At 35.3% G+C, this 25,510-nt stretch overlaps 3 protein-coding genes and 1 long non-coding RNA gene across 11 annotated transcripts; 3 read left to right on the top strand and 1 right to left on the bottom strand.

The window, feature by feature from the left end:
• The first annotated feature begins 110 nt into the window (after positions 1-110).
• On the top strand, positions 111-6,175 carry LOC139778959 (retinol-binding protein pinta-like). Of its 2 annotated transcripts, none has more exons than XM_071717128.1 (6): positions 111-1,712; positions 3,624-3,848; positions 4,343-4,502; positions 4,800-4,905; positions 5,007-5,373; positions 5,617-6,175. In XM_071717128.1, exons 1-6 carry the CDS (start codon positions 1,532-1,534, stop codon positions 5,682-5,684), a joined length of 1,107 nt encoding a protein of 368 aa, XP_071573229.1. In that variant the 5' UTR covers positions 111-1,531; the 3' UTR covers positions 5,685-6,175. The 2 variants fall into 2 exon arrangements, with proteins under 2 accessions (XP_071573229.1, XP_071573230.1); XM_071717129.1 differs by having other exon boundaries at positions 1,598-1,712; positions 3,604-3,848.
• A 153-nt stretch (positions 6,176-6,328) lies between these two features.
• LOC139778967 (DE-cadherin-like) lies at positions 6,329-15,956 on the top strand. 5 transcript variants are annotated; one of them, XR_011719749.1, is made up of 8 exons: positions 6,329-6,758; positions 7,012-7,123; positions 9,264-9,537; positions 10,075-10,148; positions 11,104-11,239; positions 12,740-12,978; positions 13,489-14,254; positions 14,335-15,155. XR_011719749.1 is itself a non-coding variant. In XM_071717146.1 (8 exons), exons 3-7 carry the CDS (start codon positions 9,429-9,431, stop codon positions 14,368-14,370), a joined length of 594 nt encoding a protein of 197 aa, XP_071573247.1. In that variant the 5' UTR covers positions 6,329-6,758; positions 7,012-7,123; positions 9,264-9,428; the 3' UTR covers positions 14,371-14,386; positions 15,249-15,956. The 5 variants fall into 5 exon arrangements, 3 of the variants coding, with proteins under 3 accessions (XP_071573247.1, XP_071573245.1, XP_071573246.1); XM_071717146.1 differs by lacking the exon at positions 13,489-14,254 and adding an exon at positions 15,249-15,956 and having other exon boundaries at positions 14,335-14,386; XM_071717144.1 differs by lacking the exon at positions 14,335-15,155 and having other exon boundaries at positions 13,489-14,327.
• Positions 10,206-21,010, bottom strand: LOC139778971 (uncharacterized). 2 transcript variants are annotated; one of them, XR_011719752.1, is made up of 4 exons: positions 20,872-21,010; positions 17,199-17,307; positions 16,871-17,064; positions 10,206-10,355 (listed from the first exon to the last, which is right to left on the bottom strand). It is a non-coding gene; the product is annotated as an uncharacterized lncRNA (long non-coding RNA). The 2 variants fall into 2 exon arrangements; XR_011719751.1 differs by lacking the exon at positions 10,206-10,355 and adding an exon at positions 16,356-16,691.
• Positions 20,902-24,784, top strand: LOC139778956 (retinol-binding protein pinta-like). 2 transcript variants are annotated; one of them, XR_011719747.1, is made up of 7 exons: positions 20,903-21,326; positions 22,451-22,610; positions 22,861-22,963; positions 23,063-23,432; positions 23,658-23,807; positions 24,029-24,173; positions 24,271-24,784. XR_011719747.1 is itself a non-coding variant. In XM_071717126.1 (6 exons), the coding sequence occupies exons 1-6, from the start codon at positions 20,972-20,974 to the stop codon at positions 24,106-24,108; spliced, it is 1,218 nt and encodes a 405-aa protein (XP_071573227.1). In that variant the 5' UTR covers positions 20,902-20,971; the 3' UTR covers positions 24,109-24,784. The 2 variants fall into 2 exon arrangements, 1 of the variants encoding a protein (XP_071573227.1); XM_071717126.1 differs by having other exon boundaries at positions 20,902-21,326; positions 24,029-24,784.
• Positions 24,785-25,510: the final 726 nt, after the last annotated feature.

The raw sequence follows: 25,510 nt of genomic DNA, 5'->3' as shown, positions 1-25,510 counted from the left end.
TTACATTGCAACACATTTAGAAATTAAAGTGTATTTGCGTCGCTCAAGAATGAGTAGGAAGTATCCATCAAGGTCGTCTAATGTCTAATCGAATCATAGTTATTATAGTAAGACTGCATGCTCGGCGCAATTTCTGAGTACCAAGTTCGATAATTTCAAAGATGATGTATGCATTGCATGTTGTATCGCGGTATTTGTCATGTTACATAACACTAAACATGATTTAGCATTTAGCATTTATCTTATCTCACGCGTGATAGTGTGTCTACGCGATTTGCAGACACGAGTCTCTCCCTGAAAGTAGAGATTCCAGATTCCCAGTATGCGACGCGTAAGGTCATCCTATTAGGGAATTTCAGTTAATAAGAATCCGATATACCCTCTAGTCCCTCCCTGGGGGACCTCCGAGTTCATCAGTGTGACTACCGTCACGATAGCAAAGTCACTGTATGACGGCACCTTGAAGCTAAGACACTACTCGTTGCAGAAACATTATCTCTTTATGCAACACGCATTAAAGTATCGCGTACGACTTTTCTTTTATCATGAAAGATCTATCAGCAATTTTGCCAAAGGCTCAATAATGCCAGGAAGTATTTAATTTTGTATAAAATAAATCGTTTAGTTTTATTTTAACCGAATAATAAAGTATTTTATCTTGTTAAATGTTAAAGGAAGAAATTTAAACTAATACCTTGAGTTAGATAACATTTTGTTATTTTTAACTACCATGTGCGTCAAAATTTATTATTTTAAAACAAAATAGGATTATTTTAACTCCATTGGTTTAGTCAAATTAACATTGTTTTAGTTAAATTAACTACATATTGAGTAGGAGCAGTGGCGACCTATGGAATGGTTAAAAATTACTCAAAATTGAGTTTAATTTGCCCCTCTAAATTTAACAGTGAATCATACTTTATTTTGCCTATTACCGACGAAAATAAATCGTTCTCCTTCTCTTTCGTTACGCAAGCGATCCTTGCCGTTAGCGTGATGCAGAAGAGCGGATGTGTTCGAAGGTTTGATTCATAAAAATATTCTATATTCTTAAATTATGTGAATAAGAAGAGAAACTCGTCCCACTCGCTTGTAACTTACAAATTATTTTTTAAAATCGCCTTATCGTTTTAACTATAAACATCAGGTTTCTTAATTTATTTATTTTATATGTGCAACTAGAAAGCAATGATATAACTATAATCTTTTAATATAATTTCAGCGCATATGCATTTTACTTAAAAGATTAAAATCGTAATGTAAAGAATATAGAATTTAACATTTCTTCGCGACTTATTCTCTCGAGGACCAAGTATCCATTAGAATCATCACCGCGTCTTTACTTCGTAGATGGCGCGATTGCGTTGATTCATAGCTGAAATGATTTCATAATCTAGATCCTGAAAGAGCACGCGTTGTTCACCGTGTAATCGGCTGATCATTTTTTTGATCGTGCGCGGGGCAGAGCATCTCTGCGGCTCGCAGACGTAAATTATCCTCCAGAGCGAACGAAGCATCTCGTGGTATTACGATGGCAAATGCAAGTGACCACGACGACAGTGTAGAGTGTTACACTTGGCAAAAAAAGCTGACCAGCGCGGATAAGTTATATGCAGCGACATATTTGAACGAGACTGATGAGACTAGAGCGAACGCCATCCCGGAAATTAAACGCTGGATCAAGGAGAAGGAAGACTTACATGCACGTAACGGTAAAACGGACAACGATCCCACGTGAAATATCGCGTTGAAATTCAATTATAGTTTATTAATTCCGAAGATAAAAAGAAATAATCACCTTCAATCCGCGGAAATGTGACGTGCCATCTGATATATATTCACTTAAGGACGTTCTCCGGCTCCAGTCGTGCTCAACTTGTATTCGTGCTTAAAAAGATGTTTATATACAAAATATTACATATAATAAACATCTAAAAAATAAGAAGTTAACTTCACGCGTGAGAACTCATGCGGCGTTGCCAAGTAACTGACGCCTCTCCTCTTCTGTCACTCTGAACCGAGCGAAAAATTCATCAAATCGCGTACTTTACACAAGTACCGAAACGAGTACCGCAAGGGTATTGACACTTAATGGCATATTATTTCTATTTTTATGGAGCATCATATACTAATTTTGTAAAAACATTTAGAGAAAACTTTTTTCACAATTCATTATAATGTCTGTTTTACAATAGTTCGGAATAGGGATTATATGTTAAAAGTTGAAACTTTGAAACTCAGTATCTCGATTTTTAATATCGCAATTAAAAGGTACTGAAATTTATACCATCGCATAAAGCACATCTAAATTAACGTATATTCACAGTTTCAAAAAAATCTAGAGAAAATCGATTTTCCGGAAAACGTCCTTAAAAAAAAATGAAAAATGATGTAACGAGTGGCGTTTTTGTTAGCGAAAAGAGAAGTGAAAGTAAACGTGTCAATAAATAATAGTAAATAGTTATTGAATATAAATTTTTTATAATAAAGTTCGTTCTCGCAATTATTGTATTTTGCTATTTTTTAATCAAGATGTTTTTTGCTTATATAGCGATCGTTTATATCTTTAATTAGTCAAAAGAGCAAGAAAGAATATCTACATTTAGAACACAGAAATGTGCATAATGTATCTAATATATGTATTTTGGTATGCAAGCAAAATATAATTAGATTCAGTTTTATGTTTCGAGGAAAATAAATTATTTCTCTCTTTCTTTCTTGCACAGAGAAACACTTGAGAGCATAATGCACGAGAGCGGATGTATGAAATTAAGCTTCTAATTAAAATTCGTTGCATTCTGAAATTAGAAAAATATGAAAAGAAATTTGTATTACTCGTTTTGCAACTAGAACTCATTTTTGTTTACGTCATTTTAACTTTTTAACTAGAAATTAGAGATACATTTTAACTTATTAATCTTATATGTTTAATTTATAAGTATAACAATATAATTATAATTTTTTAATATAAGTTTATCTTACATGAATTCTATTCATATTTTTTAGAAGATCTAATGCGTGTTACATTGCAATGAATTTTGAAATTAAAATTCTTTACAGTTATTTAGATAGTTAAATTGTATCGTTTTAATTACGGGGAGGAAGGGACCATTGTTCCAACAATAAACTGTGTTTCAAGTCCGACAGTGATCAGCGCGCAATTTAATAAGTTGGAATATATATATATATATATATATATATATATATATATGCACGGAAATTTATATTAAGCTACCAAAGATCTCTCTAAGCTCGGACCGAAAATGGCATTTATTCTAATTTGATTGTATATCATAAAACGGTCCTATTTTTCTTATTTAGATATTAAAGTATTTTCGCGCCGCTCGGGAATAAGTAGAAAGTATTTATCAAGTGTCTATCAACGTCATCAAACCGAATCATGGTCGGCTGTAGATGGTGCAATCTCTGATTATCGCACTGCGATAATCAGAGATTGCGCATCACGGTCGACTCAATAATTCCAAAGTTCACGTACTCTGCATACAGCGCAGAGTTGATCCGTGTTATTTGTCGTGTTACATAATTACACATTACATTAAACATTGTTGCATTTGCCATTTGTCTTATCTTACGCGTGACAAGTGCATCTACGTAATTTGTAGATACGGGTCTCTTCTCGGTGGACGAGGCTTCACGTTCATCAACGTTTACTAACATCGCGATGGCGAGCACTTGCAGCGATAACGCTGTGCCTCATGTTCTACAGGAGCTGACTGAAGAGGATAAAAGATATACAGCGGCAAATTTGAACGAGACCGACGAAACGAGAGAGAACGCTGTCGCGGAGATCAAACGCTGGATCGAGGACGAACTGCGCATACGAATCGGTAAAAATGACATCAGCGATCCTACGGGCGTGTTGAAATTCAATTACGGCTCGTTACTTTGGCAGTACAACTCATTCATCTTTAATTGACGTTGATATGACATTACGCCGATTCACGTCAGATGTTTAGCTCTTTGAATTCATTCTTGATCGTGTAAAAAAAAAGAAAAACGAAAAATAATGTAACAAATTGTGTCTGACTTATAATGAAGAGAAAATCGAAAATAATATCTGAAATTTTCGGCAAATAATAATAAATAATGAAAAATAGTAACTCGATAGAAGACCTACATAACAAAGTTCGTTATCGCGCTATTGCATTTTGCCAGTTTGTAAGCCAAAATGTTTTTCAAAACTTTATTTAAATCTTCTATTAATTAAAAATCCCCATCTTATCTCGTGGCACGCATTTATAAAATATAATTTATAATACCTGATTTAGCCCTGTTTCAATTATAGCCTTTTAGTTAAAGGGACTCTTTAATGTGTACACAGATGACTTTCTTATCCTGCGATTTTTGAGAGTATGCAAGTTTAATCTTGAGAAAACTAAGATCAGGATACGAAACTATTATAAGCAACGATCCAATTTACCAGAATGGTACATGAATAGAGATCCGTTTCGACCAGAACTGCAGGAACTGCTTGATTTGGGGTAACGAACAGTATTTCGGATAATTAATCTAATTTTGTTTTTCATTATTTTTTAATCTGCTTTATCTATTTCGGATACATAACAGAACCATTCACTAATTGCAGCTTCAATTTTAACAATAACATCTTGCATAAAATTAAAGATGAATTATTGATGGTAACTTTCTCTTTTCGTTTCTATTATATTCTAAGAAAAACATTTGATTGAAAAATTTCGAAAATACTAAATGCATTATTAAAATTGAAAGGTATTTTGATTTTTTCGAAATATATTTTGAAATCATTTATTCACGTTTAGAACAGTTTTGCCTTTGCGAAAGCCAGATAGTCAAGGAAGATTGGTTATTATTCTGTACGGCACTCGGCATGATCCGACAAAACACAAAATATCAGACGTAGCTAAGGTAAAAATTAAAATAATATGCTGTTCGAATGGTTTATGATCGATGTCGTCAAGGTGACTTATTTTCAATTCGCTATCATTGTTTCTCGACGATTTTTTTAGATCGGTATGATGGCGACGGAAGTGGCAATGAAATATTATCCCGCAGGATCTGTGTACGGTTGCGTACCGCTTATAGACATGGTCAATCCAACTCTACGTCACATTCTTCAATTGCGACCCTATATATTAATGAATATAGTCCACACGTGGCAAAGCTGCTATCCTATAAGATTCCAGAAGATCAATATATTCAATGCCCCGGCATTTTTCGATGTTATTGCGAAGATTCTCAAATCTTTCATGACCGAAAAGATGAAGAATAGATTTTACGTCTATTCACATACGCTCGACTGTTTCAAGCATATTCCTGCTGAAATTTTACCCATCGAATATGGCGGCACTGATGGTACAATCCAGGAATTAAAAGGTAATTTTAATAAATTAAAACGCGGAATAAATTTGACGCTCTTAGTGCACGATAAAGGATGTTATTAAGCAATTATTGCCGAGAAAAAGGGATAAACTTTTCTCAGTTAAGACGCGAGCAATCATGTAAGCGATAATCGCTAAATGCTAAGAGTTTTTCAGATTCTAAAATATATATGAAGCACGTGTTCAGATTTGCATAATTGAACGTATGTAATATAAATTAATACATTTATTTTTGCAGAATATTGGAAGAAACTAATTGAAGAAAATTGCGGGTGGCTTAATGCTGAGGATGACAGAATCGAATAACATTTCGGAGCAGTAGCTTTAAAATCGGAAGAAAATTTGTTCTTTGCGCACACTTCAATGCATTTATTATCGAACTAATTATACATCGTGATTATTAATTTATCGCTAATATGATACTAGAAATCATATGAATTTTAAAGCGCATGCCTGTCAATTTTTTTTATTATTAGCTCGTTACGGGTCAAAATGCGCTTCTAATTCGTATAGTATGTATATAATATCGAACGCGTATCCCGCGCTTACTATCGTCACGACGGTAAAGTCACTGAAATGACGGCATCAGTTGTTAATAAAGATAAAATGTTACTCGTTGCAGAAACGAGTTAATTTTTTTATGCGACAAGCATTAAAGTATCGCGTGCGATTTCTTTATCAGGAAAGATTTACCGCCAATTTTTATAGAGGTCTAATAATAGTAGAATATGTAAGGTATAATTTTGTACATTTCGCACATTTGGTTTTATTTTACCAAATAAAAGTGTTTACCAGGCTGTACGTAAATCTCTTTACCGCAGAAAGTAAATCGTTCTTTTTCCTCGATAGAGGTAACGACTTTTCGTGATTCGCATTAAAGACTCGTGATTGCGACTCGACGCGAATAATTGTTCGCGGTCTAAGCGATTCTTTACGTGACACACCAATTTTCCCCGGTCGAGTACCGTCAATTTGGCCCGCAATTACTTAATCGACCGAGTTTTAACCGCCCCGGTCTGCGCCTGTCACACTTTCACTCTTCCGGCTTTCTCGCGAACGAAGAATCGCGTTTCTCATTGTCATTCGATCTGCTCGTAGCGATTTCACTGTAACGCCGGCCCAGTAGTGCGATTCTGTAACTCGTTATGCGTCGTTATGTGCTCATAACGACAGTTGCGCAGCTTTTTTCCCATATAGTATACCTGCGCAACGACAACATAACAATACCGACACTGTCGTTAAGAGTTACAGAATAGGGGTACAGACACGGTAAATCCCTCCGACGCTTACGAGGAGGATTGCATCAACGGAACGCGAATCTACATGCAGCAACATACGGCCGTTATGAGTAGTGCTGATATTGCAGTTGCATATCTCATGGTAAGAATGCACACAGTTTGCATATTTATTTTTTCCGGTTAAATTTGAACCCTCGACGCTATAAAGTCGACCGAAGTATTCCCTTTATGATCAAATTAATTTTAAAATGTGTCTAGCATTTTCTTTACTTTTTCCTAAAGTTATATATTGTGACTAGCATTTTTGAGCATATCGTGTTTAAGCAAATATTCCTTTTCTTTCTCTCATTCCTTGATATTTAATAAGTATTATTTTAATTCTCGGATCGTTGCAGTTCTTCGAAATGATATTCTCCTGCGCACTTTTGAAAATGATCGAATGACAGCAGGACAACAGTATAATAGTCTGAGGCTGAGGCAGTTTTCGTAAAAGGGAAGAAAGAAGTGGTGAGTCTTTAAAATTTACAGAAGATTCGCGCAACTTGACCAATCAATAAAATTACTTGTCGCCATAAACGCGGTTGATTACACCGTGATAATAAAAAAAAAACTGAATATCCATTCAATTGTACAGGTCTCGCTAATTTGTTACGCATATGTAGCATAACGCCAGTATACGTGACTAAAGAAATATGTAGGGGTTTTAAAAAATATGGTTTTTTGTGAAAATGGTGAACATTTAAAAAAAGAGTGTCATTTTTTACCTAAAAATTTAGCATAAAAATATCCGTACCAAAGACAATTTTAAATATATCGCAAAACCCCTACACATTTCTTTAGATAATTTAAATAAGAAGAGCCTGTCAAAATTTTAAGTGAATCGGATGAAAATTGTAGAAGTTATGCTGCACGCCGATTTGAAAAATGTCATTTCGAGAAAAACGCGTTTAAAGTTTTACGTATAATAGTAATATTTCGTGTATAAAATTAAAATGAAAAATTACCTTTAGTCTGCGATTCCTGCGCCATATAATTGTCCTTCTATGTCGACTTCAGCTTTCTCTGCCTCTTTTCTGTCTGATTTTAAGGCTTCGTCCCTTTGTACCTGAAAAGTCAGCCGCTTCGAACCGTTCGGAGCCTACCTGCGGCGCGCCGGCGCGCTTCCCTTTAATCGGCTGTACAGTCGTAAATACTTCGAATTTTACATTCCGACAAAAAGGACTTTATTTTTAAGACTATATACTATCGTTTAAACGGAAAAAACAAATTTTTGATTTTTTGAAATTTTCAAAGTGGTGTAACCCCTTGACACCGAAATTTACGCCACCTTTTTGTGCACATTTTGTTTACAGAATATGAAAAACTAAAACTCACGGTCATATTATTAGAATTGACGACCATATTTTCATGCAAAATGGTGCTATAAGCAATTAATGGAATATTTAACAAGTATAATTAATATCGAAGGATAATTTATGCAACAATTTTATTCGATTTAATTATTATTTGATCTTATAAATTGCTAATGGGATACTGTATAGTATGTATACCAAGATAGTAAGACTATTTTACATATCGCCTTACATATAATATGTAAGGTGAATGTACTTTGCAATGTGAATGTACAATGCACTTAAGACCTACTTATGTCTAGACACCTTTATCATTTAGTTTTTAAATAAGTATAAAGCGAATTAAAGTAAAAATATAATACAAGACAAATATTTGTATCTTTGATTTTTTTATTTTAATTCGCGTTACTTATTTAAAAACTAAAATGATAAAAATGTCCAGACATAGGTACGTGTCCATTGGTACATTTATCTTACCTATGACAAAGTGCCGATTGCAGTGAGTTATAGCTCTGTTTTTAAACAATTAATATTTTAAATATTTTTTCTTCAAAAGTTCTTTTTAATTCTTAAAGTAAATAGTCATAAATGTTAATTTAAAAAAAATACAATTACTGTTGCGGAATGCTATTATTTATTCTCGCATCGATAAACTCACAAGTAATATTAATAATGTAAATTGTAAATGAATAAATATTCTATTATTTCGAGATCTTTTGATGTGAGAATATTCTCGTGTGCTTCTCCGACACTCCCCCCATACGGCTTTCCCTCGGTACCTCACATACATTTGTGTTGTACACGCGTGTTAGAACCAATCAGGTCATTAGAATTATAAACATACCCAAATAAGGTAAAAGTTGAGTCTGCGTTAACGTACTAACTCAGGTAAACCAGTGTATGTGTGTGAGGATGGATGTACCGATGGATGTAATATGTAACATGTAACGTTACAGTCAGTCTGACAATAGCGAGCCAACAGCTCACTTCGGCGTTGTGTACGAGGTAAATATTTTAAAACTATATCGATCGTCACGTCCAGTCTAGCTACCACGATTACAACAACATTCTTCAACATTTACTAAATATTTATTATTTTTATTTTGTTGTAGTCATTACCACTTATTTTACATTAATATATTATTAGGGGAATGTCGTGAATGATACCAACAAAATTATTTTAAATTTAAATTACATAAATTGTATTAGATTCAATTTGTTATATATTTTCTTCTAACAGCTATTTGATCGTGAAAGAGAAAATTCAGCTCATATCCTCTGTTTTCTTTTCCTAGATCGAAGAGACACGTGAGAGGCGCGTGTGGAAATAGTGTGTAGTGACCGTTGGAAACGCCGAGACACGCCGGACCCGAAGGGAAGGAAGGCGTCGGGGAAGGGTACAGCGGCCCGAGAAGCAAAGGATACGTGGAGTGTTTCGCCGAGGACGACGGACGTGGACAATGGGTCCGCTGAAAAAGGGAACGAGGCCCTGGCCTCTCGTCGCGCTACCCACGTCGCCACCCGCCTTCCTCGCCAGCGTGCTGCTGCTACTGCTCTGCGGAACTCTCGGTGAGTGCAAAAATTGTTAGAAAAATCAAGTCGCTGAAACGGCTGAAAAGTTTCAGGGGGGCGAAGGAGAGAGAGAGAGAGAGAGAGAGAGAGAGAGAGAGAGAGAGAGAGAGAGAGAGAAACGCTCATCTTAGATATTATAAATTCAACGTTTGACTCATATTTCCATATATTATTAAATATATTTTTATCAGAGCGCGTATTTTCGATTCTGCTCAAGTATTCAATGCACTATATTCGATGAGATCTACATAGAGGTGATAATGTATGCTCACCTACCACAATTATCTCGGTATCATCAAGTATGCATTAAACTTTATTAATGTAACAACGTCGCTATATGTTGTACTAATGTTATACGATAAGAAAAGCTCGTTCTGTTTCGCGGTCAAATTCTTGCTTCCGTTGAAATGATGTCACGCGTAACGCATTATCCCTAAATCCGAACGTTGCTCTTGGGCGATTATCCGCGCCTTATCGGGCGCAATATCCTAAATGGGCGATATTGTCATCCCCCGTTTCTTCTTTATGTTACAGCGTCTGCAACGAGATTGAGGCACTCAAGACACCTGGACGTCAGATCGCAGTTTCTGGGCGAGGGTGTATTATCGGTGAGTGCTTCTTGATTCGTTTTCTCGTCTTCCCCCCCTCCTCCCACCGCCGCGCCACCGCCACCATTTACACTCCTTTCCTTCTGTCTCAGACACCGGAGCCCGGTTCCTTTTACCACCCGAGATCCCGGGGATGATCCAACCAGATCTCCGTATAAACCACCTTTCCAGCAAATTGGATAATGGATTTGTCCCTTCCTTCAACGCCTATCTGCCGAACAGTTTAAATATTTACCGTGCGCAGTCTATTTGACATCGACGAGCGGGGCCTGAATTCATTGCCACTTGTTGGATATGTATGGAGTGTGCGAGAAGTCGCGATTGAGGCAGCGAGTTTAAAATATATTTTATTTTAACATCTTAATTTTCATAGAGTTTTAGATTTGGAACTAAATGAAATAAACTGAATAAATAACGTTTACTTCGCCAGTCAATAATTAGCTTATTAACAGTAAAGACTTTAATCGACCCTACTGGCTATTATTATGATCGTCATGAGTCATGACAATGCGACCATTGATTTTAGTCAGATTAATCGTCAAGACGTTTTGACCATGGATTTTGATCCTTCTAAATTGCATGATGTAATTTTGATGCTTATATATAAGCATTCTATTTAATTTAATTTATTGCGAAAAATATTACCTCAGCCAGGGTTCGAACATGGAACCTCCCTCATTCCGTGAAGGGTGTCGTACCAATTCGATCAATGAGGCGTGTGGTAATAACATGTAACTAAACAATAATTAAATGAAATTAATTAAATTATTTAAATATAGAAATTGATGTAATATAAGCATGATTATATATATAAGCATCAAAATTACATCAATTTAGAAGGACCAAAATCCATGGTCAAAACGGTTAATCCCCCGGACATCTTTCGAGTGGGGTGCCTGCCTCGCGCCCAAGTAACACCCAAGCTGATAGCCGTCCGTTTCTCTTGCGCTTTCAGCTCGATGAAAATCACAACCACAAGCCGGTGTTCTCCAATTGCTCGAATTACGCGCCGGTGGTGAAGGAGGAGAAACCGCCTGGCACGGTGGTGATCCAGGTGCACGCCGAGGATAGGGATCTGCCGGAGGAAGGAGGTATTGTATGGCAGCGCGACATCATCGCGTATATGTCACACGTGTCACGCATAAAACGTCTGTGGTAAATTATGCGCGTGGTAAAAAAACAAAAAAGTTGTACACGCGAACCATTTTTATGATCTTCAAAGTTTCGCGACCTCAAATTAAAACGGAAAAAAAAGTTTATGATGCACGATCCGTGTTTGAGCTTGTTTTTAATCATGTACCGTGTCCCCGGTATGTTTTTCATCATTCATTTATTATTTTTGACGGATTTACGCGCATCAAAATGAGATTAGGTAAACGGAAATATCTTGTCGCATTATTAATTAATAAAGCAGAGATACGTACTATTTTCTCTCATGCCAACAAACCGCGATGAACGAAAATAGAGCGTATAGGCAAGTGATTATAGTTCACTTGCGACATTTTATGCAGAAGAATTATTTTATACGACAAGAGTCTCATTTGATTTGAACTCGAAATCAAATGAATTTTTTATTAAAGAAGACTTGAAATTGTTGAATTTGAAAACATGTTTAACTTAAAAACAAAATTATTATCTGCATCTGTACATAAATATAGAGTGGATGGAAATAACGTTGTAAACTGTGTTGTAAAAGAGAAAACATGTTTTTAAATATGTTTCAAATATATTTTAAATATGTTTCAAACATGTTTTAAATATGTTTCAAATATATTTTAAATATGTTTCAAACATGTTTTAAATATGTTTCAAACATGTTTTAAATATGTTTCAGGCATCCAAATATTCCTATAAGGAAAATATTGTTTCTAGATATTCGAGACTTCTTTAATAATTTCAAGACTGAGTTATTTTTCAAGCTTTTTAGAAGTCTGGTTTTAAATAATATTTTCAAAATAATTCATTTTTACATGATTAATTTGCTTAACCCTTAAATGCCACCCGGGGTCCAGCGGACCCCAGACCCTTTAGAATGATATATTTTCAAATGTTCCCGCCAAATATGGAGCTCATATTTATTTATTTATCATTTTTTATTTTTTTGATTTTGGAGCCAACATTTTAACTGTTGGCGATCTTAATTTTTTATACTATGTTGAAATTAAAATTTTAACAATATAAGCATTTTATTCTCTTTTCTAAGCCTTGAACAACATTGAAAATAATTTTCATAACTAAATATCAAAAAATCAATAAGTAAGGAAACATTTTTCATGCTGGGGTCTTTTAGACCCCATGTGTCATTTACGAGATTCTTGAGAGGTGTGGCATTTAAGGGTTAAAGATCTTCTAGGAAATATTTCTAGGAAGATATTGTTTCTAGATATGCGAGACTTCTTTAATAATTTCAAGACTAAACTATTTTTTAAGATTTTTAGAAGTTTGATTTGGAATAATATTTCCGAAATAACTCGTATTTTTGTATGATTTGATTTTCATGAATTTATTTGAAGATCTTCGAAGGACAGCTTCGAATTTCTATTACTAGCTCGATTATCCGACGATCGTCTAATCCGACCTCACATTTTCAGGTACTATTACATACAGCTTCGTGACCGGTCCTGAGGAAAAGTTAAAATTCAAAATCAACAACAAGACGGGCCTCATCAGGACGACCCAGATGCTCGACAGGGACGAACCCGCCAGAGAGAAGGAGGTTTATCTCACGGTACTCGCAACCGACAATGGAAGGCCGCAGCTGGAAGACGTGTGCACATTTAAAGTCACCATCGAAGACGTCAATGACAACGGACCCGTCTTCGACGAAGTGGTACGTCTCGCTAACTACCTAAGTTACCAACTCGTTACCAACTTCCTTACGGCTCGTATCTGCAAATACGAATCTGGGTGCATGTGGTGCGAATAAGCGTCTACATTATGCATACGCCATAATTATACGGATGTAATAGACTTAGCCGGATTGTACTGAAAAAAGAAAAAGCGACCGTAGAAGCTTTTTTCGTATTTACGGGATGATAGTGCTTTTTTTATGCTAAAAGGCTAATTTTTTATGAATATATGTATAAGTTGAAAATATAAAATAAATTCTTTTCATACGAGATTCATTTTCGATAAAAATAATGTTACCAAAATGAAATGAACTAATTCTTTCAAAGACATTTTTTACTGACTTTTAATTAATAATAATAATTCTGGAGAAAATAAATAGTTTTAAGTGTATGACTCATACGTTGTTATATAAAACATATGTATTCTGTACACTATAAATTGATAAATATATAGTCTGTTCCTTGTATGACGTTTTATATTTTATTTTTAGTATGAACAACACGAAATTAATTGCACAGATGACGGAAACCATATATTTCTAACAACCAAAAAACTCGGTAGCATCAACCGCTATTATTGTTACTATATACGAGAATGAATGGTTAGAGCGCAGCAAAGACTTTGCTTCCGCAATCAAAACATTCGATAGTACGAACCGAAATATTGTTGCAATAAACGAGACTCTTATCAGTAGCAGTATTAAAACTCGATTGAGCTAACCGAGTACAAGTGTCTTAATAACGGAAATCTTCCAGAAGAATTTTTCTGTTGCTATAATCGAGTTTTCATCTGGTTCCCAGGGAACAGAAATTTTCAGTTGCCACAACCGGAAATTCGGTGGCACGAACGGAATATTTTTTTCCGACTGTGATCATATAGGCGACGAGAATGATAATCCTATGCGGGAGGGCTCGAGTTCTATATTTGTTTACAAAAATGCAGATCCTGGCTGCGATCCTGGCATAGCAAAAGCCATCTCGTTCGGAATTGACACGAATTTTATAGTTGCTATTTTAGTTTGCGTATTGATATCGTTAATATTACTCGTGGCTGTAGTTGTGCATAGGAGAAAGACGGATGATTTGTATAAAGATAACAAAGAAATGATTTATATAAACGATATCAGAGAAAATATTATTAATTACGAGGACGAGGGAGGCGGTGAGACTGATGCGCGTTATGATTTATACGTCTTGAGAGCCATTTACGACGCACGACCTATTCTGAGATAGCTCCAATTGGCCTACAGGGTAGAGGTATAATGGCAGATTAAAGTGTTATTTGCGTTATGGATTATTGTAAAATCCGAAAATTAAAGAGAAAATTTTCTATACAGGAACCGACGAAGTTCCAGACATTTGTGGCTTCCTAGATGGTAAGAAAGGATGGTAAGCGCATTTATGTTATACTTTTACACTAGAAGTGATATATGTGTATAAGTGAGGCGAGAGAAAATAGTGCGTTCACTGTACGAATGTGAACAGTAAAAGTTCTGGATTATCGTGTTCTCGTATGTACTTCGACAAATTGGACAATCGACATTTCCATGCATCCTTTCCTTTTTTTTCTCTTTTAACTCAATTACTTAAACATAATTATAACTATAACTATAATTATAATTATAATACATACTGCATTTTGACGGATTATAATAAGCGACACTCCATTAGTTAGAGGTATCAAATACTTCATCGATTATTCTGTTTGGAGACTTATACTTATTATTAGGGAATAATGTACAGAGCGACTTAGAAAAACCGCCGAAATTTTTGTTAAGATTTTCAAAATAAAGATCAAAGAAAACGCACGTAAGAAAAGTTAATGATACACATATAAAACCTGTCCCTTTTTTTCTCTTTTATTTCGAGTCTTTGGTTTTTAGTTCTTGAAAGCTTTTTGGACGAAAGCACACACTATGTATAAAAAACACTGATTAACATTTGGTATACGATATCTCTCTCCTCTCTTTACGTTAAAAATATTGCTGTACACAAGTTGGCAAAGTATTAAGCCAATTTTTAAATTATTCATTCGTCGAGTAAGAACGAGAGAAAGAGCTACTGTCTATTTTGTTAATATTTTTTTATAATTGCGCAATCGCGTAATAGCGACGAAATGCTATGTGACTGACTTTAGAACTCGCCGTCCAGGAAGACTTGAGTAACTTCGTTAAGTACGAAGACTGCCAGATTCAAAAAAACACTCTCCTGTATATGCATTATTAGTTTTAAATATTACATTACATTCCAGTAGCAAGGAGAATCGAGCAACATCAATTCTGGCACACGACGACACGACAGACGAGAGACCGGGAGTAGAGATTCGTAAGCAGGGAAGAGGACGATGTCGGTGTGGATCCAGATGCGCGCACACAGGGGCCAAGTCCGCACGCGGCGGTCAGCAGCGGCTGGGAATCTCTCCACGGCGACTCACCACCGAGCACCGAGGCGAAAATGACGCAGCTACTATATACCCATACACGGAAAAAAGGATTTGCTAACTATATGGACAACTAACATTTTTTGCTGCGAGAGTTAATTAATTTTGCAATAATAGCAAAACCTTTTGCTGCAAGAGCAAAGTTAAGCAAAACTGTTTGCTATTGCTACAAACGGAGGTTCGACTCGCGAGCCAATCGCGTCTCTCCCGACCGTACGGCGGCTCGGCGGTACGGCGCGCGCAAGCGACGCAAGTAATACGTGATGCGTTGAACGACGGTGCGAGACGTTGTCGCTCGTGTAATTTCTTTCTCGCGAACGAAAAGAAATCCGGTTACGGAGTGTGTGTGCTGCAAGCTGAACGTACGCCGAATATTCCGTTCCTTCTCGTGTCGAGTGCAACGAGTGGGAAATGCCGTCGCTGGGCGAAATAAACGCCGAATGCCGTGCTGGACACCGACGACACCGCACGTATCACCCTCTCCCGACTGTGATTTGCCGGGCACTTCGTGCAGCATTCAGTGATCGGTGAGTGAATTGTGCATGAGAAATAAATATGTTTCGAAGCGCGATACATCCGAATCTTAAGAGAATCGTTGTCCGCGTGTCGCGTGTCGCAGTGAGATATAACCTCGCGTCTCCTGCCTCCGCGTTTCGATTTCTACTTCGAATAAGTGAATCGCGCGGGAAGACGCTTCAGATTAGCTCGAGCCTCTCGTTAAGCGCCGGAATTAATAATCAATTGAGTGATTGAAGAGAACACGATCGTGCGTTTGGCGTTCTCACTTTGCTTGTCGCGATCACGAATGATCGCGAACAAGGGAACGATGAGCTTGCTTCAAAATGCGCATGAACACCGAGAGAGAGTATTAAAAAAATGCTAGAATATTAAAATATTGAAACATTAAAAATACAAATGTTATCGGGACCATTTTTTCTATCGTTTATCTCAACAATTTTAATCGTGAAGTTTGTATCGACATGCATTGAAAATGTAGCGAGGTTCATTGTTTAAAATCTAACGTAGGTAACGTGTAACGTGTTTATTTCGGTACTGAGGCGTATAATAATCTGTCATATAGTCGCTACGAAAATACCAGCTACATCTTATACAAGCTTCGCCGAGAATTTTACACATATAATCTCTCTCTCTCTCTCTCTCTCTCTCTCTCTCTCTCTCTCTCTCTCTCTCTCTCTCTTCTCGTCTTTAAATTTCCTTCTCGTTTTTAAATTCCCACATAACGTCGACGCTCAACTAAAAAAAACGAAAATGATTTTATTAACGAGATAATTAAAATTTTTAGAATAATAGTTAAATGTACATATATATAGTGACAAATTTGGAAAATCTAGACTAAATGCAGTAGATTTAATATACATTAGAAAGGAGAAGAAACACAGAGAAATTAACAATGTGACTCAAAGCGGAATTACCGCAGGGGTCTTCTTATCCAGAGCGAACGTAGTTTTATAGTTAGCCTCCTGGCAGTCCTGGCCCTTTTTCAAAGGACATTTGAGTTCGGAATCCGGATTTTTGCACACATCAGGTTTTTTCAGGGGAAAGGATACATCAGGCATGTCGAGCACCACTCCATATGCAAATGCTTTGACATCCGAAATATCTGTGTCTGCAGAAAAATATATTAATATGATTTTTAATTTATATTTTATAAATAAAATTATTATCTTTATCGTAAAATTATTATTTGAAGTTTTGAGTATGCGACTGAAATATTATTTTCTTATTAATTATTTTACTAACTTGGTTTTGGCTTTTACGTGTATGTCCTTGCCACTAGTTAACATGCATTTCTCATCGGACACATCGCAGCTTGAAATCACGATCTCATTGATCTTAGCTAACTCCGAACCTGAAGTAGATTTGAAATTTTATTAAGTATACATTATCATTATCATTATAAATGTTTATCCAACACATGAATTTAATTTGATTTAATTGAAATAAATGAACTTAATTTATGATTGCATAAACGTTCGAATCGCGTGGAGGCGCTCTCTTTATATCGCTGATTTGCAGTAATTATACATCTCATGATAATTGAAAGTTACGCGTGAGCTGTAACATAATTATATATAATCAGACGAACATCCAAAGCATGGCACGTAATTAAGTACACACACATTGCGTAAATTCTTCTTCCAATTTATAATTAACGATAAAAGCCAAGCAACTAATATTTTATACGTGCAACTTAAAAACAGTGATATAACTATAATCTTTTAATATAATTTTAGCTCATACGCATTTTATTTAATTTAATAGAATAAAGGCGTAATAATATACTGTAAAGAATTTAGAAATTAATTTTTCTTCGCGGCTCATTCTCTTTAAAATAGGCCAAGTTAAGTTCACCACACTGCGTCTATTCTTTGTAGATGCAATTTTTAATTACTGATTTATTGTCGAAATAATTTCACAACATCTAGATTCCACGAACGTGCAGTTCACTGTGTTGACTGCTGATAGTTTTTATCGTTAATCGTGCCCGTGTCAGAGCATTTCGACTACTCGCAGACGCGAATTCTTCCGAAGCGTTTGAAGCTTCTCGCGGTGTTACGATGGCGAACGCGAGTGGCCACGACGACAGTGTAGAGTGTTACGCTTTGCAAAAGCTGACCAATGATGACAAGTTATATGCAGTGACACATTTGAACGAGACCGACGAGACTAGAGAGAACTCCATCGCGGAGATGAGACGCCGAGTCGAGGAGAACGACGACTTGCGCGCACCAGTAAAAACAACGTCAGTTCCACGTGATTCATTGAAATATCACTTATGTGAAATTCAATTGTAGTTTATTAATTCTGAAATCTGCGGCGATGTGACGCTACACCTGAAACTTATTCGTTTTGATCGCATAATAAGGAGAAAGTAAAAAATAATATAACATGTAGCGTTTGACTTTGTTAGCGAAATGAGAAGAGAGAAAGAGTGATATGAAAGTGTCTTTCTCAATAGATAACAATAGATAATGATAAATAATGACTCGATAGAAATCTTTTATAATGAAGTCTGTTTATTGCATTTCGTTATTTTTTTGAATTTAAACAAATTTTCGATTAGTGATCGTTTATATTTTTATTTATATATTGAATTAATTGATCAAACAAACAAGAAAGGATATCTATATATTTAGAACACAGATAATATGTGTGATATAATGTATTTAATTGTTGGTCGCATCTTTTAAAGGACAGATAACGACTGTCATACAGATTTACCACATCGGGTCTTTGAATTCGTTATATATTTACTGCAGATAGCGCGAGTACTACTGATTTGTCATAGGAATGATAAGAGGTATATTAAGCTATCTAAGCGAAATTATCAGAACACAAAAAATTTTATATGGAATTAATTTGCTAATTATTTGCTATTTTTTGCTTGTAAAAATAATTTTTTTGCTCACACTATTAAAAAGTTACAAAAGGCTCGATAGCTTAAGAATAAGCTGCCACGCCATCGTAAAAAAACAGCATATACATAAGTCAAAGCAAAAAATTATTTCTGTAACTAATGGGGATATAGAAAAAATAAAAAAACAAGATATTTTATATACCAGGCATCACAGACATGTGCTACGCGCGCGCAATTTATCTATTACATTACTATTACATTACAATATATTTATTTTTTCTATATCCCTATTAGTTACAGGAATAATTAACCCTTTGATATACAAAACTGTCAAAATATGCGACATGACAGATGCTCATGAAGTAAGCGCAGTGAGAGAACAAATCGGCATCGCGAAGTATTGACAACAATACTTCGATAGATTCAAGTATCGATGACATGCCTTTTTTAGAAAGGGACTAGACACTACAGACGCGCGCTTCGCGCGCGCTATTTAGCTTTAACATTACACACAACTGTCAAAATATACGATGACAGCTGCTCATGAAGTAAGCACAGCGAGAGAACCAATCGGCATCGCGGAAAAGAGGCAATAATAACCGCGATATATTCGAGTATCGACTTTGCACGCCTTTTTTAGAGAGGGAAACAGACTTATATAATAAGTCATCATCATATCTAAAAAAGGTATGTAAAGTCGATACTTGAATCTATCGAAGTTTATTGTTGTCGCTTTTCCGCGATGCCGATTGGTTCTCTCGGTACGCTTACTTCATATGAGTAGCTGTCATCGTATATTTTTACAGTTGTGTGTAATGTTAAAGCTATAAATAGCGCGCGCGAAGCGCGCGTCTGTGATGTCTAGTAAAATATAAATTTTTTAAAGTTATTTCGCGAGCAAAAAATTCGAGACTTGGATATCTTGAGAACAAATAATTCAGAGAACTGAATGCTATAATAATTCTGATGCTATAATAATGCGAGAAATTAATTTCTTTAATGCACTTTACTCTTAAGCGCCGCATTTTGATCTTGGTGTCTTTTTACAAGCTGGAGCAAAAAAATTTTTTGTAAGCAAAAAATAGCAAAAAAGTAGCAAATAATTTTGGTATTATTAATTTTTTGCTTTGACTCTTATGTATATATTTTATTTACAATGGCTGGATAGCTTAATCTTAAGCTATCCAGCCCTTCATAACTTTTTAATAGCTGGAGCAAAAAAATTACTTTTAAAAGCGAAAAATAGCAAATAATTAACAAATTAATTCCATATAAAATTTTTTGTGTTCTGATAATTTGGCTTAGATAGCTTAATATACATAATGATAAGAAATATTATATACCATCAAAGAGTGCTATCGATATCGTTTGTCGTTTGTTTTTAACCGCGCATCGCGAATTATAATGCGCCGCGATTTGCAGATGCAAGTTTCGAGCTTATTATAACGAGTGAAGTCACTGTAACGATAACTGCGTCGATTATCAACAAAGACGGTACGTTGCTGCAGATTCGGGCTATTCTCTTTATGCGTTATACATTTGAACATTGCGCGTGATTTTTTTTCGCTAGGTATGGAGAGGTCTTCCTAAAGGCTTAATAACGTTAGAAAACGTTAACTTTTATAGAACACTCAGTTTTCTTTTGCTAAATATAGGTCGCGCTCTGTTTAATTGTTTTACCCTTTACTTGGTGTTCTCAGTAAAGAAAAAGAAAGTTTCTCTTTTTCTTTCACTGCGCAGAGAGGACTTGAGAGCATGATGCACGAGAGCGGATGTATAAAATTAAGTTTTTAAAAATTTTCTGCATTCTTAAATTATGTAAATTAGGAGAGAAATTTGCTCTGTTTACTTTGCAACTTAGAACTCATTTTTTTAGATTTTATTTCTTTAACTATAAATGTTAGACATACATTTTAATTTTATATGCAGAATTCATAAGTAATAATATGACTATAATGTTTCAATTTAAAATTTTACGTATTCTACTTAAAAATTCAAATATGTGCTACAAATGCGTGTGAAGAATTTAAAAATTAAAATTTCTTCGCGGCTTACCTATTCTCTCGAAAATGGATATTAAGTATCCACATTCACCAAACTGGATCCGTCATTGTTCGCTGCAGATGCGCATATATCTGATCACTGAAGTTGATTAATGATGATCGTGAAAATGATTCCAAAGAGCACGTTCTTGTGCACTGTTTGTATATACCTATTCGCGTTTATATATTGCCTGGCGATCGCGCGTCGCTCGTTACAGTGCAGTGCGCTAAAGACTTGCACACGCAGTGTCTCTTCGCGGTGGACGAGGTGTTCACCAGCATTCACTATCGTCGCGATGGCGAGCAGTTGCAGCGACAGCGTCATGAATCACGCTTGGAAAAAGCTGTCCAACGACGACAAGTTATATGCAGCGACACAGTTGAACGAGACCGACAAGAATAGAGAGAACTCCATCGCGGAGATCAGACACTGGATCGAGGAGAACGATGACTTGCGCGGACAATTCGGTAAAAAACAGCAGTCCCATGTGACGCACGCGTTGAAATTCAATCATAGCTTATTAATTCCGCAGCGATAAAGCGAAATCCGCGTCGATGTAATATTACATCTGACACTTATCCATTTTAATCGCATAATAGGAAGAAAATAAAAAATAATATAACATGTGGCGTTTGACTTTGTTAGCGAAATGAGAAGAGAGAGAAAGAGCGATATGAAAGTGTCAATAAATAATAATAGATAATGATAGAAATGTTTTATCATAAAGTCCATTCTCGCAATATTGCGTTTCGCTATTTTTTAAATCAAGCAGTTTTTTTGATCAGCGATCGATTTTTTATACCTTTGTTTATATCTTCAATTAGTCAAATAAACAAAAAAGGATATCTATATATACATTTAGAACAGAAATGTGCGTAAGATTATGAATGTGTGGAATATTTATTACAGCAGAATATAATTAGATTCAATTTTATGATTCAATTCTCTTCAAGTGTTTACGACAGTATTATATATAATTGATTTTTTGCCAAACAGCAAGTTAAGCGCTGAATACTGCACTTTTTGTGATGTGTATTATCCTCGAAGATTGTCTTCCTCTTTTTGTTATAATTTCTATAAGTGCTGCTTTTTAATTGAGAAACACGATGGAATGACGTGGTGCAAAGCAGGTAGATCTATCCATTTAGTCGTTTATTGTTGAATCGTGAAACGGGTAGATCTACCTATAGGTACTAAACAATCGGAAAAGTGTTAAGACGCTATAAATATTGATCGCTAATCGAGCGATTTGTCAAATTCCAAGCATAAGCTATTTTCTTGTAAGCATATTTATTAGTGATGCGTGCGCGCGTGTATGCGTGTGTGTACCTGTTTGTGACTATAACTTAATTTAAATCCAACTAAAAGGGCAAAAAGTATCAAATAATTTCTCTTTATGGACAATGACATAATAAGATAGATTTCTTAATATTTTCTGATAAAGGAATATTATAAATTTGTTTCTAAAAACATACTACTCAAATCTATTTTGCACGCGTTTATCATACCCAATTTATAATGTCTAATTATATTATCAGCATTGCTTTAACTGTAACTTTTTAGTTGAAAGGAATTTTTAATCTGTACGCAGATGACTTCCTTATCCTGCGATTTTTGAGAGTTTGCAAGTTTAATCTTGAGAAAACCAAGATCAGGATTCAAAACCATTATAAGCAACGATCCGACTTACCAGAGTGGTACATGAATACGGATCCATTTCTTCCAGAACTGCAAGAGCTGCTTGATTTGGGGTAACGATCACTATTTCGGAGTATGTAAGAGTTTATTGGAGTTCGTAGTTTCGTGAGATTTTGCAGTGAATCTTTTACGTAACCTAGATCGACATATGATAAAACGTTTTATTTTATATAATTAAAAAAAAATTTTCTTTTCTACTCCACTATTATTATCTTACACGCAAAGCATTGCGGATTATCCGATTATAGTAGAATGAAATTTCATAAATTTTCGAGAAATCTGAAATGCTTTATTTACGTTTAGTTTGTATTTGCCTCTGCGGAATCCGGATGATCAAGGAAGATTAGTTATTCTTGTGCGCGTCATATATGACCCGAGAAGACATGAAATATCAAACCTGGTTAAGGTCAATATGAAACTATACTCGAACGATTTATGTCAGATGTCGTCACCATGACATATTTTCAATTCGCATCCATTGTTTCTCGACGAACAATCTTTTTAGGTCGCAATGATGGCGATAGAAACGGCGATGAAATATTATCCCGCGGCATCCATATATGGCTACACAATGTGCATAGATTTGGCCAATATGACTGTACATCACATTGCTCAATGCCGACCCTACATTTTAAAGAATACGGTTGGCGCATGGCAGAACTATCCTATGAGGATGCAATTAATTGACATGTTTAACGCCCCGTTATTCTACGATATTACTTCGAGGATTTTAAAATCTTTCATGACTGAGAAGTTGAAGAACAGATTCAATGTCTACTCAGACAGTACGGTGCATAACTGTTTGAAGGATATTCCAGCCAACATCTTGCCCGTCGAATATGGCGGCACTGATGGTACAATCCAAGAATTAACAGGTAATTGCGATAAATTAGAATGCAATAAATACAACGCGTTTTGTGAAAGGACGTTTCTATTAAACTAATATGTGTTGAAAAGAAAATAAACTTCTCTCATCTAAGATTGCAGTAATTCCGAGCAGTCGTACATTAACTAAAAGTTTGTCAATAGTTCATATGTGTCTAAACTGACGTCAACATTATATAATTCAATATATGTAAAGTAAATACTTATTTTTGCAGAATACTGGAAGAAACTGATCGAGGAGAATCGCGACTCGCTTATGAAAGAGAACGACAAAATCGTTTCAAAACACTACATGCAGAACCGTTTGAAGGAGGAAGCTAACATCGAATATGACGGCACTGATGGTACAATTAAAGAATTAACAGGTAATTGCGGTAAATTAGAATGCAATAAATGTAACGCGTTTAATGAAAGAATGTAACTCATTAAGCAAATATGTGTCAAAGAGAAAATTAATTTCTCACATTGCTTCTAAGATTGCAATAATTCCAACAAGTCATACATTAACTAAAAGTTTGTTAATTGTTTATCTAATTGTAATATGCGTATCTTTCAATATATGTAATGTAAATACTTACTTTTATAGAACGCTGGAAGAAGCTGATCGAAGACGATCACGACTACTTTGTGAATGAGGAGAATGACGAAATCATTACAAAACTCTAGAATCAACAAAAAGTACTTGCTTTTTTAACACATGTATAGATGTACTTATTATCGTTATATAGCTCGTAAGTTTTGTCTGTTTTGTGTTTTGAGATATAAATAATTATCTTCCTTTTTCTCTTTCTGCGCAAATAGACTTATCGGTAATATGAAATTTTTAAGAGTTTTATAGGTGGACTTTAAAGGCGATTACAGGGATCTTTAAAGGCTCAGCAACGCTAGAGAACGTTTACTTTTATAGCGAGCTTGATTTTCTTTTACCAAATGTATGTCGCGCTTTGTTGTGTCCTTTACGGGTGTGTTGTAGGGAAAATAAATTCTTTCTCTCTTTCTTTCATTGTGCAGAGTATACTCTGAGAGTATAATGTATGCAGATGTATAAAATTAAAATATCAAATACTTTAACTTCGCCAGTGAGTAGTGAAATTACAAAAATCCTTTGCTGCGACCAAACTGGCTAATATTTATTTAAACAGCACAGTATAAAATTAAGCTTTTAGTTCAAATTCTTTGCATTCTTAAATTAGGAGAATGCTCTACTCGCTTTGCAACTTAGAACTCATTTTTCTTACATTTGTTTTACATTTACCGTCTTAACTGTAAACATCAGATATATGCCTACTTAATAAGTAACAATGTAATTATAATTTTTAAATATAAGTTTATTTTATACGCACATTCTGTTTATGTATTATATAATCGATCAAATGCATGTTACATTGCAGTACATTTAGAAATTAAAGTGTCTTTGCGTCGCTCAAGAATGGGTAGGAAGTATCCATCAAGGTCGTCTAATGTCTAATCCAATCATAGTTATCATAGTAAGACTGCATGCTCGGCGCAATTTCTGAGTACCAAGTTCGATAATTTCAAAGATGTACATTGCATGTTGTATCGCGTTATTTATCATGTTACATAACACTGAACATCATTGCATTTAGCATTTATCTTACCTCACGCGTGACAGTGTGTCTATGCGATTTGCAGACACGAGTCTCTCCCTGGAATTAGAGATTCCAGATTCTCAGTATGCACCGAGTAAGGTCATCCAATTAGGGAATTTTTGTTAATAAGAATCCGATATACTCTCTGGTCCCTCCCTGGAGACCGGGGGACCTCCGAGTTCATCAGTGTGACTATCGTCACGATAGCAAAATTACTGTATGACGGCACCTTGAAGCTAAGACACTACTCGTTGCAGAAACAGGTTTATCTCTTTATGCAACACGCATTAAAGTATCGCGTACGACTTTTTTTTATCATGAAAGATCTATCAGCGATTTTGCCAAAGGCTCAATAATGTCAAAAAGTATTTATTTTTATATAAAACAAATCGTTTAGTTTTATTTTAACCGAATAATAAAGTATTTTACCTTGTTAATGTTAAAGGAAGAAATTTAAA

Source organism: Temnothorax nylanderi, unplaced genomic scaffold (genome assembly GCF_030848795.1).
Source record: "Temnothorax nylanderi isolate EJ_2023f unplaced genomic scaffold, tnyl_v1.0 TNYL_tig0203_pilon, whole genome shotgun sequence".
NCBI lineage: Eukaryota > Metazoa > Arthropoda > Insecta > Hymenoptera > Formicidae > Temnothorax > Temnothorax nylanderi.
Note: the sequence above shows the minus strand (reverse complement) of the source record. Positions and strands in the feature narration are given on the sequence as shown.

Excerpts from the sequence above, each read along its gene's own strand:
- LOC139778959 (XM_071717128.1), top strand. The coding sequence starts at position 1,532 with ATGGCAAATGCAAGTGACCACGACGACAGTGTAGAGTGTTACACTTGG. Across the intron at positions 1,713-3,623 it reads AGACTTACATGCACGTAACG|ATACGGGTCTCTTCTCGGTG; the intron begins GTAAAACGGACA and ends CGTAATTTGTAG. Across the intron at positions 5,374-5,616 it reads TACAATCCAGGAATTAAAAG|AATATTGGAAGAAACTAATT; the intron begins GTAATTTTAATA and ends TTATTTTTGCAG.
- LOC139778967 (XM_071717144.1), top strand. The coding sequence starts at position 9,429 with ATGGGTCCGCTGAAAAAGGGAACGAGGCCCTGGCCTCTCGTCGCGCTA. Across the intron at positions 10,149-11,103 it reads TGGGCGAGGGTGTATTATCG|CTCGATGAAAATCACAACCA; the intron begins GTGAGTGCTTCT and ends TTGCGCTTTCAG. Across the intron at positions 11,240-12,739 it reads GGATCTGCCGGAGGAAGGAG|GTACTATTACATACAGCTTC; the intron begins GTATTGTATGGC and ends TCACATTTTCAG.
- LOC139778956 (XM_071717126.1), top strand. The coding sequence starts at position 20,972 with ATGATGATCGTGAAAATGATTCCAAAGAGCACGTTCTTGTGCACTGTT. Across the intron at positions 21,327-22,450 it reads TGACTTGCGCGGACAATTCG|ATGACTTCCTTATCCTGCGA; the intron begins GTAAAAAACAGC and ends ATCTGTACGCAG. Across the intron at positions 22,611-22,860 it reads CAAGAGCTGCTTGATTTGGG|TTTGTATTTGCCTCTGCGGA; the intron begins GTAACGATCACT and ends ATTTACGTTTAG.